At 52.6% G+C, this 16,103-nt stretch overlaps 6 protein-coding genes across 6 annotated transcripts; 3 read left to right on the top strand and 3 right to left on the bottom strand.

Moving 5' to 3' along the window:
- Positions 1 to 366: 366 nt before the first annotated feature.
- Positions 367 to 1,545, bottom strand: DSM5745_08677 (uncharacterized protein; the record flags this gene model as incomplete). Its single annotated transcript, XM_026750693.1, has 1 exon — positions 367 to 1,545. The coding sequence occupies one exon, from the start codon at positions 1,543 to 1,545 to the stop codon at positions 367 to 369; it is 1,179 nt and encodes a 392-aa protein (XP_026600706.1).
- Positions 1,546 to 3,001: 1,456 nt separating this feature from the next.
- Positions 3,002 to 3,836, top strand: DSM5745_08676 (palmitoyltransferase YKT6; the record flags this gene model as incomplete). The annotated part of the gene is made up of 4 exons (XM_026750692.1): positions 3,002 to 3,022; positions 3,068 to 3,233; positions 3,343 to 3,629; positions 3,717 to 3,836. 4 exons carry the CDS (start codon positions 3,002 to 3,004, stop codon positions 3,834 to 3,836), a joined length of 594 nt encoding a protein of 197 aa, XP_026600705.1.
- Positions 3,837 to 4,414: 578 nt separating this feature from the next.
- On the bottom strand, positions 4,415 to 8,854 carry DSM5745_08675 (putative ABC multidrug transporter; the record flags this gene model as incomplete). Its single annotated transcript, XM_026750691.1, has 4 exons — positions 4,415 to 6,205; positions 6,262 to 6,999; positions 7,052 to 8,077; positions 8,129 to 8,854. 4 exons carry the CDS (start codon positions 8,852 to 8,854, stop codon positions 4,415 to 4,417), a joined length of 4,281 nt encoding a protein of 1,426 aa, XP_026600704.1.
- A 2,073-nt stretch (positions 8,855 to 10,927) lies between these two features.
- DSM5745_08674 (uncharacterized protein) lies at positions 10,928 to 11,181 on the top strand (the record flags this gene model as incomplete). The annotated part of the gene is made up of 2 exons (XM_026750690.1): positions 10,928 to 11,130; positions 11,178 to 11,181. 2 exons carry the CDS (start codon positions 10,928 to 10,930, stop codon positions 11,179 to 11,181), a joined length of 207 nt encoding a protein of 68 aa, XP_026600703.1.
- A 489-nt stretch (positions 11,182 to 11,670) lies between these two features.
- DSM5745_08673 (ankyrin repeat domain-containing protein) lies at positions 11,671 to 12,149 on the top strand (the record flags this gene model as incomplete). Its single annotated transcript, XM_026750689.1, has 2 exons — positions 11,671 to 11,740; positions 11,791 to 12,149. 2 exons carry the CDS (start codon positions 11,671 to 11,673, stop codon positions 12,147 to 12,149), a joined length of 429 nt encoding a protein of 142 aa, XP_026600702.1.
- Positions 12,150 to 14,567: 2,418 nt separating this feature from the next.
- DSM5745_08672 (uncharacterized protein) lies at positions 14,568 to 15,747 on the bottom strand (the record flags this gene model as incomplete). Its single annotated transcript, XM_026750688.1, has 3 exons — positions 14,568 to 15,280; positions 15,334 to 15,564; positions 15,621 to 15,747. The coding sequence occupies 3 exons, from the start codon at positions 15,745 to 15,747 to the stop codon at positions 14,568 to 14,570; spliced, it is 1,071 nt and encodes a 356-aa protein (XP_026600701.1).
- Between the last annotated feature and the right edge of the window lie 356 nt (positions 15,748 to 16,103).

The raw sequence follows: 16,103 nt of genomic DNA, 5'->3' as shown, positions 1-16,103 counted from the left end.
TGTCAATAGGCCTAAGGCCCGGCTAATTGGTCTTAAGCAGCTATATATATTTTGCAGATTTCAGCAGCACTCATATGCCCTCGACGATCGGAAAACTATGCAGGTACAGTCAAAAGAGTTGTGGTACTCGAGTCAAACATAAGATATCCATTGTACTTGTGGAAGCTTGCAAACATATTCATACATGGCCTAAAGCTACATGGTTGCCTTCCATAAAGTCATCCAATTCTCCCAACAAGAGGCAAGAGAACCAGGAGCAAATACCGCCAACGCTGGCGATCCATCCGGCCAAATCCCAGCGACAATTTATAAAGCTATTAAGGATAGGGCATTTGAGCACGATGAGATGATCCCAAACATCCTCGATCAAGAATCGGATCTGGCATACCGCGAGCTAGCGGGTGAAGCAGTTGGCAGCACCATCCCACGAGGAAGATCGAGTTTCGTTCCGTAGGGGAGGTCGAGCTCCAAGGTCATTTTCGACTCACTTGTATTCTCGGAAGTATTGCGGCGTTCCTTTTCAGTAAGCACAAGGAGGTGTTTCAGTCCCCGGTCGATATCCTTCAGGTACGGCCGAACCCAAGCTCGTCTCCAAACACTCAGTTTCGACAACTCGTCCCGTGTCTTCTCTGTAGAGTGAACGAGATCTTTGAGTAGAATGTGCACATCGCCGTGGCATCGATTGTAGATGCTTTTGTAGCAGTCAAGCATCTGATCGTAACAATCAAGAAGCTCGCCATGGCGATCAGGAGTTTTGCCGCGACCCTTGAGAGAGTTGTGATAATCACTAATCTTCTTGTAGCATTCCTGGGTCTCATCGCAGCAGTTGAGCGTCCTGTAGCACTCGAGAATCTTGTCGTAAGAATCAAGAATGTTATCGTAGTAACCGAGGATCGTGCCACTGCAGTCGGGCATTTTGCTGTAGCATGCAAGTACATGGCGATAGAGATCGAGTGTTTTGCGATAGCTGAAAGCGGCCTTGCGGTAGCTATCTAGGATCCCTTTGTAGCAGTCGATGCTCTTCTGGTAGCAGTCGAGGGTCTTGCCGCATCGATCCAGAAGATAATCGGTGGAAAGGTCTGATGGAGCATCTTCGCCAACGTCAGGAAGATGGTGCCCATCCAACGCGTTAACCTCTTGTATAGCTTGATTGACACCCTCCCATAAGCCGATGAACCCGAGCATTGCGTTCTTCTCGGCCGATGGTGTGCGCACGTAGTCGACCTTGCGGATTACTTTGACCAAGCAATGGAAGCCTCCGCGGGACAAGATATCATCGAGCCGTCTGCATTCGTAGCCGTCGTCTCGGTAATTTTGGACGGCATGCATGGCAGTCCAAGCAACCCACAGTCCCCAGTAGCAGACTTTGGTGGATGACGTGCCGGTCTGATCGATTGCTGTAAACCCGTCGATAACGAGACCTTCAAAGGCCCAGACGCAGATCGAGGACAAAGGGAATCCGGAAGCAGTGACTGCGACGGCAACCGTGCGAGCTAGGAGTGAAGCATGGACGACAGAGAATGGGGGTATTCTGGTTAGAAACATGGCTCTAGGCTAGGGATGTTGGGAAGACGGAAGGGATGGTGTATAAAAAGAATAGGAAGGTAGGAGAGGGAAGTCGCTAGGTCTCCGGCTCATTGTGTGGCGCGCAAAGGTCGTCCCTGCCTCAGAGAGGTCCCAAAATTGCGGAAAGTCGAAGTTGACCAGATGAGCTGCAGCTGTCCAATGAATGCCATGTCGACCGAGCTTACTTGGACTTCTGCCATGATTCCTGTTTTGGAAGATAGAATTTCCTTTTCCTACCACCCAACTGAAAACAATGTTTCAAAAGCTAGGATAGCTCTTTCTACAGAGCAAAGCTTTTCACCCAATTCAAACTTTGAGATTGAACCAGACGACGTCAGGCGGGTCAGTCCGGATAGTGCCAACGGACGCGCAATATGCACGATGGTGCGGCTTGTACGATTCTGACCCGGTCGTATGGGATAAACGAGACCTGGCACAACAGGCAGCGGAATAGAGCGGTGGGCCCTCTCGAAACCTCTATTTCCGTACCAACAAGACGGCAGGTTGGAATAACCGCCGAATATAGTGTCCAGTTGGCGGAATTGTCGGCCTGGGTGAAGCTCAGAAGACCAAGAGACAGAGAGGCCAGATATCGAAAGATGAAGTCTGGAAAAGTCACGGATTCATCGGGGAAGAACAGGAATAGGTGCGGAACGTGGGCTAAATGCTGTCTCGAACGAGTGGGCAACCCGGGCGACCTCTGAGCGAGCGACGTTGGATTGCTGAGTTTTGTAGATGGGAATCGCTTCACAATTTGTTTCCGGACGATAACTCCAGAGGTTATCCGCCCAATATCCCCTCTACATAGACATGACTTACCTGATAGCACTGCCGTAATCTTAATAAACTCTCAACAGCGCCCTGCGTAGTGTCCTGGTGCTAGAAGTTCGAGCCTTGGAGCACGGCGCGAGTAAAACACGTCAACAAGCTCGCTTGCTGGGAGGCAGGAATGCATACTTCCAGGAAAGGGATCAGCGTCAGCCATCACAAGCAGACGCATCATATAGTAGAGACCCTTCTGTTGACAAAGCCTCGATTCTAACAGATGTGACCGGACGAGGCTTGATGGAACACAAAGCATAACTACTGTTGTGCCTGATAAACAACAACTGCAACGCCACGTGTCATGTGAGATCGCTGTTTGAAAAAGGTCGAGGTTTCTGTCCCTAACGTGACCTTATGGAAGCCATGATACAATCCAAGTAGTTGAAGGTATAAGAAGCGGACAGGCAGGCAGAAATCTTGTCTCTTGACCAAGGCCCATGATTCGTCCGAAGTAAGAGAAAAGGGTCCTGACACGTGAGCGGCCCCAGCTAGCATTAGGTCCATATTCTGCCGCCTAGCACCGCCCACTCCATCACATTCATCTCCAAGACTCCCCATTCCTTTGACACCCCACATTCTCCCAGTCGCTTTCCCTGCCTTATCCAGCAAAATGAAGATCGTCTACATTGGTGTAAGCTATGCGGTCTCCCCTTCTACCATCAACTGACGCCGCCAGGTCCTCCGCAACGCGCAACCCGACCCGATCGAGCTATGCTGCGAGCGCGAGCTGAGCAGCTACTCCCGCTTCACCAAGGGCAGCATCTCGGAGTTCACAACCATGTTTAGCAAGCTCCTCACCGGCCGCACAAGCCCCGGACAACGGCAGGACGTTCAAGAAAAGGGTACGTCTTCCGCCACCGCTCCTACAATCCCAAACCCACCCAAGCTACAAGCAGGATAAGGGGTCGGTGAGCTCGAGCTCCGCTGACAATATTACCTATTGTCGTCTAGATTTCACCTTCCACGTCTACGCCTCCAGCGCATCACCCGGCATCACCGGCGTCATCATCAGCGACGACGAGTACCCCTCCATGGCGGCGCACCAGATCCTCTCCAAGCTCCTCGACGAGTTCACGACCCAGAACCCCTCCGCGAAGACCGCCACGGGCCCCGTGAGATTCGACGCCCTCCGCTCCTACATCACGAAGTACCAGGACCCGCAGAACGTCGGCAGTATCTTGAAGATTCAGAAGGAGCTTGATGAGACGAAGGTTGTGCTGCATAAGACTATTGAGAGTGTAAGTTGTCCTGCCTCCCGCCTCTGGCCTATGTCAGGGGTCTTGTTGAGATGGCAGATGCTGACGGGTGGCTGTGCTATTGGATAGGTCCTGCAACGCGGCGAAAAACTCGATGACCTTGTCCAGAAGAGCGAGGGCCTCAGCTCGCAAAGCAAGATGTTCTACACGAGCGCGAAGAAGCAGAACTCCTGCTGCATTGTCATGTGAATTACGATAGCGTCCCGTCTGTTTTCCGTCTTCCCGTCTCGTCCTTCCTGTTGCTATTGCTCTCGGTTCGATACGATACGACCTCTCTATAGTTATCTATGAGCTTTATTTTCTGGCGATCTTCCTTGCTTGCTTGCTCTTCGCATACCTTCCTGTCGCTTGCCTTCATTCGGATCACGTCTGATGAATTATTGTTCCCGTGCGATACACTGAGTTTCTGGTGATTTGATAAAGTTGATGCCTACAAGTAGGCGTGCCGCGACACATTTGCAGGCGCTGCCAGCGCGTTCTCTACAGTATAGATCCACGATTTCAGGTGATGACAAGTAAGCAGTTTATTGAGCTTCTCCGAACGACGATATGTCTATTATAATCTGTGTCAAAGTAGAACTCCCGCCATGCAGTAGATCGATCTATTAACATCGTGAACGTAACATAACATCAAAGACAACAGGAAAAGACAAACAATGAAACAATGGTATCCAGGACAAGCAAGCGTGTCAGAGAGGTGATTAACAAGAGATAGGCGGCAAAAGACAGCGACGAAGTTGAGAAAGCGACGGCGTAGGACGATTAGCCTACTGCTCAGCCTTCTTCGAAGCCTTGGTCCTCAGCTTCATGAGCAGGTAAACGAGACCGTAACTACTGAAGACGAAGAGCGCGACAATCGCGGTATCCCGCCACCCGTAGTAGTAGTCCTTCAGGTTCAGACTGTACAGATAGTCGCTTCCACGGGTGTACTGGCAGACCTGGCACTGGGAGGTAGCGTCCGGGTTGACGAGGTCGGCGCGGGCGCCCAAGCCCTGCAGATACGTGGCGAGGTAGTCGATGCAAGTGGAGCCGTTGGGGGGATCGAAGGTCGCGAACTCCGACTCGCGGCACTTGACGTCGACGTCGAAGACGGTGAACGTGAGCAGCGAGCCCATGAGGTAGTTGTAGGGGTTCAGCCAGTAGATCCAGTAGCGCCAGAACTCCTGGATTTGCTGGTAGGGGACGAGGACGCCGCAGAAGGAGACGAGGACACCGATCACGAGCGGGTTGGTGAGGGATGCGGCGACGGCGTTGGGCGCGTAGGCGGAGATGAACTGGCCGATTCCGGTGTAGAGGGCCTCGTAGAGGAGCATGACGAAGAAGACGGCGCCGGCTTTGTCGGAGGATGTGGGCATGCCGGTTTGGTAGTAGAAGCACACGAAGTAGAGGACGGCGCAGAGGACGAGGTATGGCAGTTCGGAGATGACCAGGCCGGTGACGAAGGCAACCCAGGAGTACATGCGTGACTTCTTCTCACGGGCGTCGTAGATATCACGGCGTTCGATGAAGAGAGGTTGCAGCTGCGCGATCGTACCTGGGGCGACGAAGATGAAGTTGAAGAGGGCGAAGAGCTTGAGTTGGAGTTCACCGACGGATTCGCCCATCTTCCAGAACGAGAAGCCGTTGAAGAGGGCGGAGCTAATGTGGAGGGCAAGCTTGTTGTTGATGTAGTCGGTGTTGCGGTAGACGGCCAGGCAGGTACGCTTGGTGACAATGACTGTTTGTTGCCAGAGAGGCATGGCAAATTCGCGGCCGTCGTCCAGGGTCCCAGGCGGCTTGGAGGCTGCGTCGCTGACAATCCTATCTAGTTCCTTCTGCGCGTTGCTGTGTTCGGGGGATGCTTTCCAGACCTCATGCCAGTCACGGCCTTGAGATAGGGAGCCAGAAACGACGTCGATCATGTGTTCTGCCGGGTTAGCGTCGGGAGGGCAAGGAGCCCCGTGGCGAGCGAAGTAGTCCTTCACGGTTGAGCCGTTGTCGCCGATATCGCCAAAGTACACCATCTTTCCGCCCTTAGCCAGAAGCAGCAGGCTATCAAATTCAGCAAACAGTTGAGCAGAGGGCTGGTGGATCGTCACTAGCACAGCTTGGCCGACATCAGCCAGCTTGCGGAGGAAGCGGACTGTGTTGTAGGCGGACTGGCCATCAAGACCAGATGTGGGTTCGTCCAGGAAGATCAGGATGCTAGGCTTGGAGACAAGTTCAACACCGATGGTGACACGCTTGCGCTGTTCAACACTGAGACCAGCGCCAACGCGACCGATGAGCGTGTCGGCAATGTCGTGAAGTTCCAGAAGGTCGATAATAACGTCAACATACTTCAGCTTTTCTTCTTCAGGCGTTTCACGTGGCTGGCGGAGCAAAGCTGAAAACTCGAGAGCTTCACGGACCGTGGCAAAAGCTTCATGGACATCAAGCTGCTCGCAATAACCGGCTGAACGTTGGAAAGAGACTGGGAGAGGGCGTCCATCGACGAGAATTGAGCCATGGATCGTACCAGCAGTCTTCCGCTGAGCAAGAACATCGAGCAGAGTCGTTTTTCCAGCTCCGGATGAACCCTAGGCAATTGTTAGGTTTGTCCATGTTCGAAAATGCTTCAAATAGGATCACTTACCATAAGAGCACCAAGCATCCCAGGTTTTACCCATCCATAAACGTGGTTGAGCAACTGGCGGTCACCACTGGGAGTTTTGACAGTGTAGCAAAGGTCTTTCCAGGTGAATACGGACGTGTTCCGGACAAGTTGGTTGTCAATGTCGCTCGAATCCTGAGCACCTTCGCTCTGAAGCTTGGTGGAGGCCTTCTCGTTCGTCTGGGATTCCTCATCGCGGTGGCCATGCTGGCGATGCTTTTCCACACTCTCGCGCGGAATCAAAAGCGAGGGGCCGTTCTCAGAAGAACCTTTCCAGCGGGTAGTCGCCACAATCGTGATGGCCACAAAAAGAGCCCACCAAGCCCAGAGGATACCGAAGTTGCGCCAGACGTGAGTGTGGCTGTACGAGAGCGATGCGAGATAATCATCACCTGTGACGAAGTCCACACCAGGGATGGAACCGCCAACACCAGTACAGGCACCAGTGGTGGCATTCTCGTAGCCCGGTCCGGCAGGCACAAGGTTGGTGCCTACGCAAGGAATGGTCTTGCCGTGAAACTCGTTGGATAGCAGGGCGTCGAAGCCATAGGCCAAGGGGTCAATCCAGTAGATCCAAACGAACCATGGGTGCATTTCGGGTTTACGAATCATGTAACCAGTGTACATAACGGTGGCCGAGATTAGGAAACCCGAGACTTTCGATGCGGCGTCAAACGTCCTAAAGGCGGCTCCGCAGGCGCGGAAGATGGCAGTCATGGCCTGTCTGTTGTTAGCATACGGAAGAATCCCAACAAGGCATCAGCAAACTTACCATCGTAGTCGCAAATACCACAATCCAGAAGGTGAAGAATTTCCCTGCATCCATATCAAGGCCGACCATGAAGTACAGAGGGAGCGCGAAGATAGAGACTTGGAATATGAGAACGGGAATATCCGCAGCGATCTGCGCGAGGCAGAACGCGGCGGGGTGGAAGAGCCCAAATTGCTTGTGCTTGATCAAGACCGGACGTCCCTGGAATGAATCTGTGACTTCAGACATGGCCAAGAGCGAGTTGTAGAGAAGAGCGAAGAACAGAGCACCGGATTTGACGAAGAGACCGCCAGAGTTATTGGGAGCATCGTAGAAAAGTGAACCAGAGATTAGGGCTTGGACCAAGGTCGAAACCTGCTTGACAATGAACGTGCCCTTGTCACCCCAGAGGATTTGATACTGTCGCATAACGCAAATTTTAACCTGGTTCATGAAATCGACAGTGAAGGGACTGTTTTTCGGTAGCTGCTTGGCCTTTTCCTCCGCCACCGCTACTCTGAAGTCCTCCGTTCGTTGCATCGAGTATTCGGAGTCGGGGTAGTCGTATTCGCTGACCATATCGGCCTTCACGACAGATTTGTTGTACTCTTCTAGCATAGCGTCGGAATTCCGTGGAAAGCGCGCTTCGAAACCGGGGCGGATTTTGCGTTCGGTGGGCACGGTGACACCGGTCAAGAAATCGGCAACATTGGAACCGTCGCGGCAAACAAAGCCCAGCGCCTCCATGTAAGGCTTTGCTTGGGTCATGGGGCCATAGTAGATCTGTTTGCCCTCATCCAAAACCAGGACCTTATCAAAGAGATCGTAGATACCATTGCCAGCCTGGTAAAGAGTGACAATCGTGGACAAACCCAGAACATCGGTCATAGCACGGACAGCCTTGGTCCACTCAAGGGCTGTACTGGCGTCGAGACCTCGAGTACTGTTGTCCCAGCAGAAGACCGATGCCCGAGTAGCGAGACATTCAATAATCGAGACGCGCTTGCGCTCACCACCTGAAACACCTCGAATGTATTCGTTGCCAACCTGAACTAGTTAGAACTGCGGGGCGGTGGAAGATAGCGATAAGGGGATTACCTTGGTATCAACGGTGTGCGAAATGCCCATGGACTCGAGCAAGAAGTTCTTGTATTCTTCGCGGTAGGCTTCTTGCGATTCAACCCCATTCGGTAGACGGAAAGGCACCTTCAGTCGAGTAGCAAAGTCCATCGTCTCGCCCACTTTCAGACTCGGGAAGAAAAGTTCTTCCTCGGTGTTCATGACAATCTGGGACCGGTACTGTTTAGCCTCCTGCGCCGTCATCGATCCATATCGAACATCTCCCTTAATCGACCTGTAGCCAAGTCGCTGGTTGGCAAGCATCTTCAGCAAAGTCGTGCAACCGGATCCAGGACGACCGAGAACCAGAAGCATTTCCCCGGGCTTGACGCAGCCATGGCTGTTGTCGAGGATGGTTCGAAGAGGTGGTTTGTTGCGGGATTCTTTAGCAAGCTTGGGGATGTTGAATTGGGAGAGAAAGTTTTCCTGGACAGCAGCCTCTGCGCTGACGACTTCAACACTGAGATTCTGCCATGTGACGCCCAATTCTCGACGCTTGAATCCAGATTGTGCATCGCGTTCGTTATGTTCCTTGACTTGAGGCATCAAAGACCAGCCTTCGGCACGGCTGGTGCTGTGATCTGTCGTATGAGCGGCATCATAGTTGGTAACAGTAGTGGTGCTTTCAGAATCTCCAGTAATGCTCACCATGGTCTCTCTCGACTCATGGGGCAGAGCATGGTCTCCCACAGTGAGGGAAGACATGGTGACGTACTAATCGTAGGCCGGTACGTCGTCGGGCAAGGTGGTTTGGAAATTCATCAGCACCCCTCTCGGGGAAGTCATCGAGGAGTATATAAACACCGCCAGTGAGTGGGTCAGATCATGGAAGATTGCAGACGGGGTTATACTCAGCCCGAATCCGCCTCAAAGATCCACATGGCTCTCCTATTTCCGATCTGTTTCCCAGACGCAGCCAACCGCATCCGCTGAGTAACCGGAGGGAGAGCGCAGAGACTTCCGTCGAAAAGGTGAGCATGACCGGTGGAGTGTGGTCATCTTCCAATTATAGTGAACACAGCAATCTGATGCGATGGATGGTCCATGGGCAGCAATCCGCATGCTGTAAGAAAAAGAAAAACTGTGGATCAAATCGGTGGTCGGAGTTACCGCACCGACAGGTACCTCCGAGTACACTGCCGCTTATTCAGCGGCTTGACCTGCTCTCGGCCAATCGGATACGGTTTAGCTTCGGCTGTTTCCTTCGTGACTAAGCGGAATATGAAATCTGACAGTCGGGCGGGCCTAAAGACCTGAAACCTTCGCCCCCTCCGCACACCAGCCAGCCCTTATCAAAGACCAACATCTACTATCTGATCAGCAATCATCCCGACGCTCTTTCTTGGTTCCTTCCATTAGGCTATTTCTGCTCGGCTTTTGACCCCTGACTCCCGTTAACCCCGGCGCGGCTCCTACGGCTTCGAAAACGCCTGGAACAACGCTTGAAGTTCGTTCTTATGGGTGGTTTGCACGGGGTGCACATCGTTTGCGTCAGCATCGGGATCACTCGATCCGGACGCAAACTCGTGTTGACCGCTTCATCCTGTATCAACCCTGCTGCTCGGATGGCATAAACTCCTTGCGCTTCCATGCAGTGGCTCGCCAGATCCGGGTCTGACATGCATTCTCACGGGCTGGTTCAAAATCCAAGGCACATTCAAACGGATTACTGATACCAAACCACTTGGACCACAATCTCCAGTAAATGACCCTCCGCCAAGAACGATAGTCTATTCGCACTCCGCAGTGACTTAGTTCTAGATCTTCGCTCTTGCGTGTTTCTTTAGCCGTTTTTCGCAAGCTCGCACATCGATTTCATCCGAGCTCCGGCCTCCAGTGACCCCATTGTCCTTGATCCCTCGTAAAAAAGCCTCTGTACACTCGCCATCAGCATTACCCCGGGTTGGGCTTACAGCTTGGCAACGTACCGGCTGGAAATCCAGCGTCTCTAGGTGGACAGTAGAATTCTTGGGTATAAAAGGCTACGCTCGGACTACATATATCATCATATCATGCAATGCTTTTCTTGGTCCATCGGCCGTGGAATGATCGGCTTCCCGCCTTATCTCCGAATATCCCGAATATCCCGAGCAGCCTCCAGGGGTTGAAGATTCCATGGTCTGGAGCTCGATGTGATCCTAGTCTCAATCAAATATTCCTTGTTCTAGAACAGGATATAAAGGCGGTGCAAGAACACAGCGATTGGATTCATGTGCCTCCATTTGACTGACGCTCAGGAAAGATGGGGCATTAAATATGTCTCTATGTATCTATATATCTGTGCGTCGGTCCGGAGTTGCTCGATCACTCTTTACTCCAGAGCCGGACAACAACGGTGGTAGTGATGGATTAAAAATAGCCTTACTTAGGTTCAACACGAACACAGGTTCAGCCCAGCGTTGGTTTCTCTCGATGGTCAATGGACGACCACAGCCCTGTGTAACCTCGCATCTCGCTCACCCTCAGCTTGCTCGCATTAGGGAGGCGCTGCAACCAAGGCCATGGAGCCCATGTGGCCGATGATGTCAAGTGCGCCATCTGAAGCCCTGCATGTCTCAAACAATGCTGAGTGACTTGACATGGGTATCCGGTAGGCTTCGATGTCACGGGACTGGGTTCCTGCCTTGTTACTGCCAAGCTCTCATGCTTGATGCTTGAACACACTCTAACCTGGTATGGCTTTGTCTTATGGAATTTGTCCAGAAAGGCAGGAGAGCATATCGACTATCGTCGAGCCAATGACAATCAATCCCCTGCCGAGCCATCATTCCAGACACGATGAGTTGGGCCAGCCTCCCACACGCAATCCGCTGCTTGATACTCAAGAAGATCGCTCTACTCCCTGGCCCGGGACACGGTCACCAGCAGCCGAGCTATATCAAGCTGCAAAAGGAACTCGCTGGTTACGTGTCGTCCCACGCCCTCACACAGCACAAAATGTGCGTCTTGCTTGGACGTGCGGTATTGTCTTCTAGTCTGCAGTGAGTTTCGCGGTTCAAATTTTTTACTCAAGCTGACCAGTACCCAGGTGAGTGGAGAAAGCTTCTAACAGGTCTTCTGATTCTCCTCGGACTAACCAAAGCTGTTGTCGCCAAAGGAAACGAAAAAGCTGCCCTTGCTGCTATAAAGTGTTCGCTGGCCAAAGTGCGTAGCACTGCATCGAAAAAATGGAATATTACGTGGCAATGCCTCTTTGCCATATCTGTTCAACGGGGCTTCACAGACTGCATCAAGTATCTTTACAATTTGATGTCCGATGAGGAGCCCCGCGGGCTTCTGTCAAAGCACACGTGGGAGAACAAGGCTTACCCGCATATAGCAGCTGCGCATGGGCGGACCGACGCATTACGCTCCCTGTGGAAGGTCGGACTGAAGCTTGACGGGAGGGACTGGGACGGGGAAACACCACTTGCTCAAGCGGTCGTGACCAATCATACTCCGGCAATGAATTACTTACTATTAAAAGGCGCCAACCCCATGTTTGCCTGCTAGATCGAGAATGGTTACTTGCTACTACCGCAATGTCCGGATACCCGAAGCGTGTCAACTGCTCTTGGAAGAAGGTGCCGATCCAAGCAAACCGGTCCTCCCGTACGGCTTGCCCTTGTGCCTCGCTATTTGAGAAGGACACACCGAGATAGTTCAGCTTCTTCTAGCTCATGGAGCTGAAGACAACGCAAGAACCGACCCAGCTAAACTGCCCCTGTGCATCGCTGTCGAAAATAGAAACACCGATGCAGTCAAGCTCCGGTTAGCCCACGGCGCTGACGCCAACGCTGAAATGGGCTATTTCGGGGGTGCTCTCCACGGGTCAGTTACTCTACGCCCCATCTATGAGAACCTGGACATGGTCCGCTGTCTGCTGAAGTACGGGGCAGACGTGAACAAGCCTGCGGGAGAATTCGGTGCACCGCTTACCGTTGCTGCATTATGTGGATCTCCCGAGATGATGTGCCTCCTGCTGGAGTACGGTGCGGACGCCAACGTTGCGGCCGGCTAACACAAGCGTCCTTTACACGTGGCAATTGCCAGTGGCTCCCTTGAAGCCGTACAGTTTCTCCTCTATTACGGGGCGGATGCGTCGGTGGACGCCTGCAGGCATCACCGTAGTGCGGTTGAGACGGCGAGAAGATGCTGGGAGGAGGAAGTGGATGAGCCGATTCGCAGCGGGAGGGAATCTACCGATTCCTGTGAAACTACGCGGATGAGCCCCCAAAGCTACCAACGGCTCTAAGCATCCGGATGTAAAACCTCCGTGTACGCCTACACCCCGGAGCTCGGTGGATTCGGCTTACTTGCATGTAATCATTCCAAACGGACTCGGTTCTGTAGCACGAAACCCCGGTTCCAACGATGTTGCATCGGAGTAAGCAATCTGCTTCAGATCGAACATGGTTGTGATGTTACCGCTTGTTGACCTCGGAACTGCTTTTTATGTGAACGAGACAATATGTTTCAGACCTGGGAATCATCTGATAAGCTCTCAGAACTACGTTCTATCACGTAAAGAACTACCAGCGCCACTGCAGTCACTTTCTGGGACCCTGGAAGGGAATATATCCAGACCTAGTATGAATGCTGCTTCCTTGAGCACCTTGCAGCTTTGCCGCGCATCCACGAGACATCCACAATCTGAAACAGACTAATGCCGCTGTCCCGATGGGCAGGGCCATTCTTAACGCGGGAAATAAACTCCAATTTATGCGGTGGATGCTCATGCTTCCATTCAGTGACCGCCTGAGGTTCCGTGCAGAGGGTAGGGATTGAAGAACATGGCGCAAGTGCTGGTCGTCCCAGGTCCAATACCTTCGACATCAGATACAACGTCACCGGTCATCCCCCTTCTTCTAATCACTCGTAAACGGCACTCGATGTACAGGGGCCAGTCTCATCTGGCCTGGGAAGATCTCTTCATCCTGCAATCGTACATCTTTCCGCTCAGTCGGTATATCTCTGGGTCTCGACGCAAACAGTTTCATGAAGCTGCTGATAGAGGATGACGACCCGGAAGCACTAAGCGAGGGCTGACTAGATCTGACAAATGGTGGGGGTAGAGCCAGTAGAGGTCCGTCTATGTCCACCCCAGGTTACGATAGAGAAGGCACGCTCTCAGACTGATGCTGACCAACTCCAGCGGCTTCCTCAGGCTGTCAATGTTTGATTGTGTGTTGGACGGATTGAGTCCCGAGGTGCGAGCCCGCGTATTTTTATTGATGATGGCTTGGTCTGCTGCTGGTCCTCCACCTGTGAGACCTGTTTCTCGCTATAGGGTATGAGAGGGACGTCTCAACCGCCCTATCGAGGATCTTGGTACCGAGCTTGGAGACTTCTTTGCCGGGCATAGGTGCCCTACTGCAGCAACGGCACTGACTACATCTAACGCGATGCCCAGCGGAGTAATGGGTCTCCAGGGAGAGCGTCGGAGACGAGACAAGTGCCCATGCTGACCAAGACCCCAACGCAAGGACGGCGCCTGCACCGAGTGTAAGTACTTCAATGAAAACACTCGCGATTACGCCTGAGATGACCTGCACGATTGGGCGGAAGATATCCCAGAAGCTGAAGTGGCCTCTGGCGACTGTGCGGTTGATTGGATCTCCGAAATAGTAGTTATAAGGATTGACTTGTCCGGATTTTAGAGGGCTTCTGGGGCCTGACATGTGGAAACGCACTTCCTGTTTCCCTGTGGTTGATGGACAAGTAGCAGCCAAACCAAACACAGTTGTAGTGAACCATGGGACAATCCTCACCCAGGAGCGCTGCAAGCCATCGACAAGATCGTCTGTCATGCTGAACGGGATCTCCAGTGTGATGAGACTGACCGGTCCGGGCTTTTATGAGGCCAGAACAACAGCCAAAGCCAAGATCAACTCCACGGAGCCGGGCCTCTGTCTCACTCTGATACGGTTCATCTGGAGCGAGAATGATGAAGGCTATGACTGGAGGGCTCGAATTAGGAACTCAATGACCTCTGGTGCTACTTGTACGACGTTTATGGCAATGAAGGGAAATTGCCCAAGCTGCTCATCGAGCATAATACCAGCCTCGCGCCGGAGCCAAAGATTGAGGGTTATGGCTAGAGAGGTGGAATTGTCAATTTCTCAGACCCTCTGGATCCTGTGTGCTTTCAGGTTGGATGTCCCAAGCTCTTACAGATGCAAAAGTCTTGGTCCAAGACCGCGCTGCTATGGTACTGGAGTGACATGTATGTCTTCTAGTCTGGAGTAAATTATCAAACTAAATTGCCGACAGTGTGAGAAAATCAAGCTGAAAAAAGAAAAAACCCGAAAGACGCACGCTCTGACGCAACAAAAAAGGCAAGCCCAAAATATGCACATAAGCGGCTAATGTACGGAATAAATATCGGTTATGGGTATAATCGGTAGGTAAGCGCGAGGAGAAATGACGTAGTTAATGCTCAAACAAACAGGGGGCCGTGTCTTCGATTCTCGACAGTTTCCATAATCTGCAGAATATTTTGGTTGAGATCGTCATCCCAGCCATATGTTTCGTTGTCACTGTCGGTGTTGGGCGGGGTAGCGTCAGGCTGCGGCCGCGATGCTGACACGGAGCTGTAGTTGCTTTTTGTGGGTGTTCCCGGCTCCGGCTGATCATGCTCCGTGGAAGGATGAGGGTGAGATGTCTGACAGCGCCTGGCGGTTGGAGGGGTGAATAACCCGGTCTTGGAATTTCGCATGCTTGGGGGCGTCGATGACCCTTTTGCTTGCGGGGCCAGACATCCGCCCGCTGGGAAAGGAACTGCGTTGACTTTGCGGATTTTGGGGACGGTCGCTGGCGTTTCCGGAGGCGACAAAGACTGTCTTGGACGCCTACCAGGTGGAGTCGTTGGTACGGATAGATCCTGGTCGCCTCTATTGTGTTCTTGCGATCGAGGAGCGAACGGATCGAACTTTGCGGTGGGTTTGCTTTTCGGCGCCACCAAGTATTCTTCGAATAACCGTCTCCTCGGCATCGGCCTTGCGGTCGGGGTAGGTCTAGCAACTGGACGGGGAGCTGGCCGAGTTGAAGCTGTAGACGAAGCGGCGCTGGTATCTCCGGTTTGGGTCGCGACGTCAACGTAAGCAAAGCTCACCCTCTTCACAGGTCTAGAGATGCACGGTGAAACTGGTTCTAGCACAAGGTTTAGGCCGATGTCACGAGGCGGCTGTAGGGGTAGATAGTACCGTTAACCGTCATATCACTGCCCGCACTATCGAATGACTCTGTCTCTGCCTTGCGTTTCAACGTACTCGGCGCCGTGTACTGCCCGAAGACCCGGATATCGACCTGCTTCCGCGGTGTTCGAGGTGATCGCATAGCAGGGGGTATCAAGCTCCGCACTCGCTCCTTCTCGTCAGACCAAATTGTCGACTTGCAGCGGGTTGGGTCGGCGCTGTGTTTTGCGCAGGCGTGGACTGGCCCACGTTAGCATTGAAGCGGCTGGAGGTGAGACGGAGAAAGGGCGGCTTACAGTGCAACCCATAATAAGCACTTGGATTCTTCTTGACGGGGAAGTCCTTCATGCGAAACCCACATTGGCAAACAAATTCGTCTTCCTCGTCGATCTTCACATTCTTGAAGTTTGATCTGAGAGCCATGCCGATAGCGTGGTGCTTGAGCGTAAGATCAGACCATTGGCAAGACAAGGACGTCCAAGAGGATGTTTATATCGTAGCGAGGAGATAATGTGGCTGTCACCCTGGGGACAGCTTCATGTGTGATGTATCAAGCGATGGCGGGGTTGCAGCTCCCAGCCACTTTGTTTGGCGCTTATCTTCTCCGGGACCTGGAGTAAGCAGAGGACTGCATTGACAGGCTTCAGAAGGGAATTTCGCCATCAAGAACGGTAGTTCCATATCCGCTCTGCGAACCAATGTTTTGGGCTTTCTCACACCAACGTCCGTGATGCTTACCGACCGCGGGGCTCTTGTTGACAGCAATGGCTTGCTCGTGG

Source organism: Aspergillus mulundensis (assembly GCF_003369625.1).
Source record: "Aspergillus mulundensis strain DSM 5745 chromosome Unknown scaffold_10, whole genome shotgun sequence".
NCBI lineage: Eukaryota > Fungi > Ascomycota > Eurotiomycetes > Eurotiales > Aspergillaceae > Aspergillus > Aspergillus mulundensis.
Note: the sequence above shows the minus strand (reverse complement) of the source record. Positions and strands in the feature narration are given on the sequence as shown.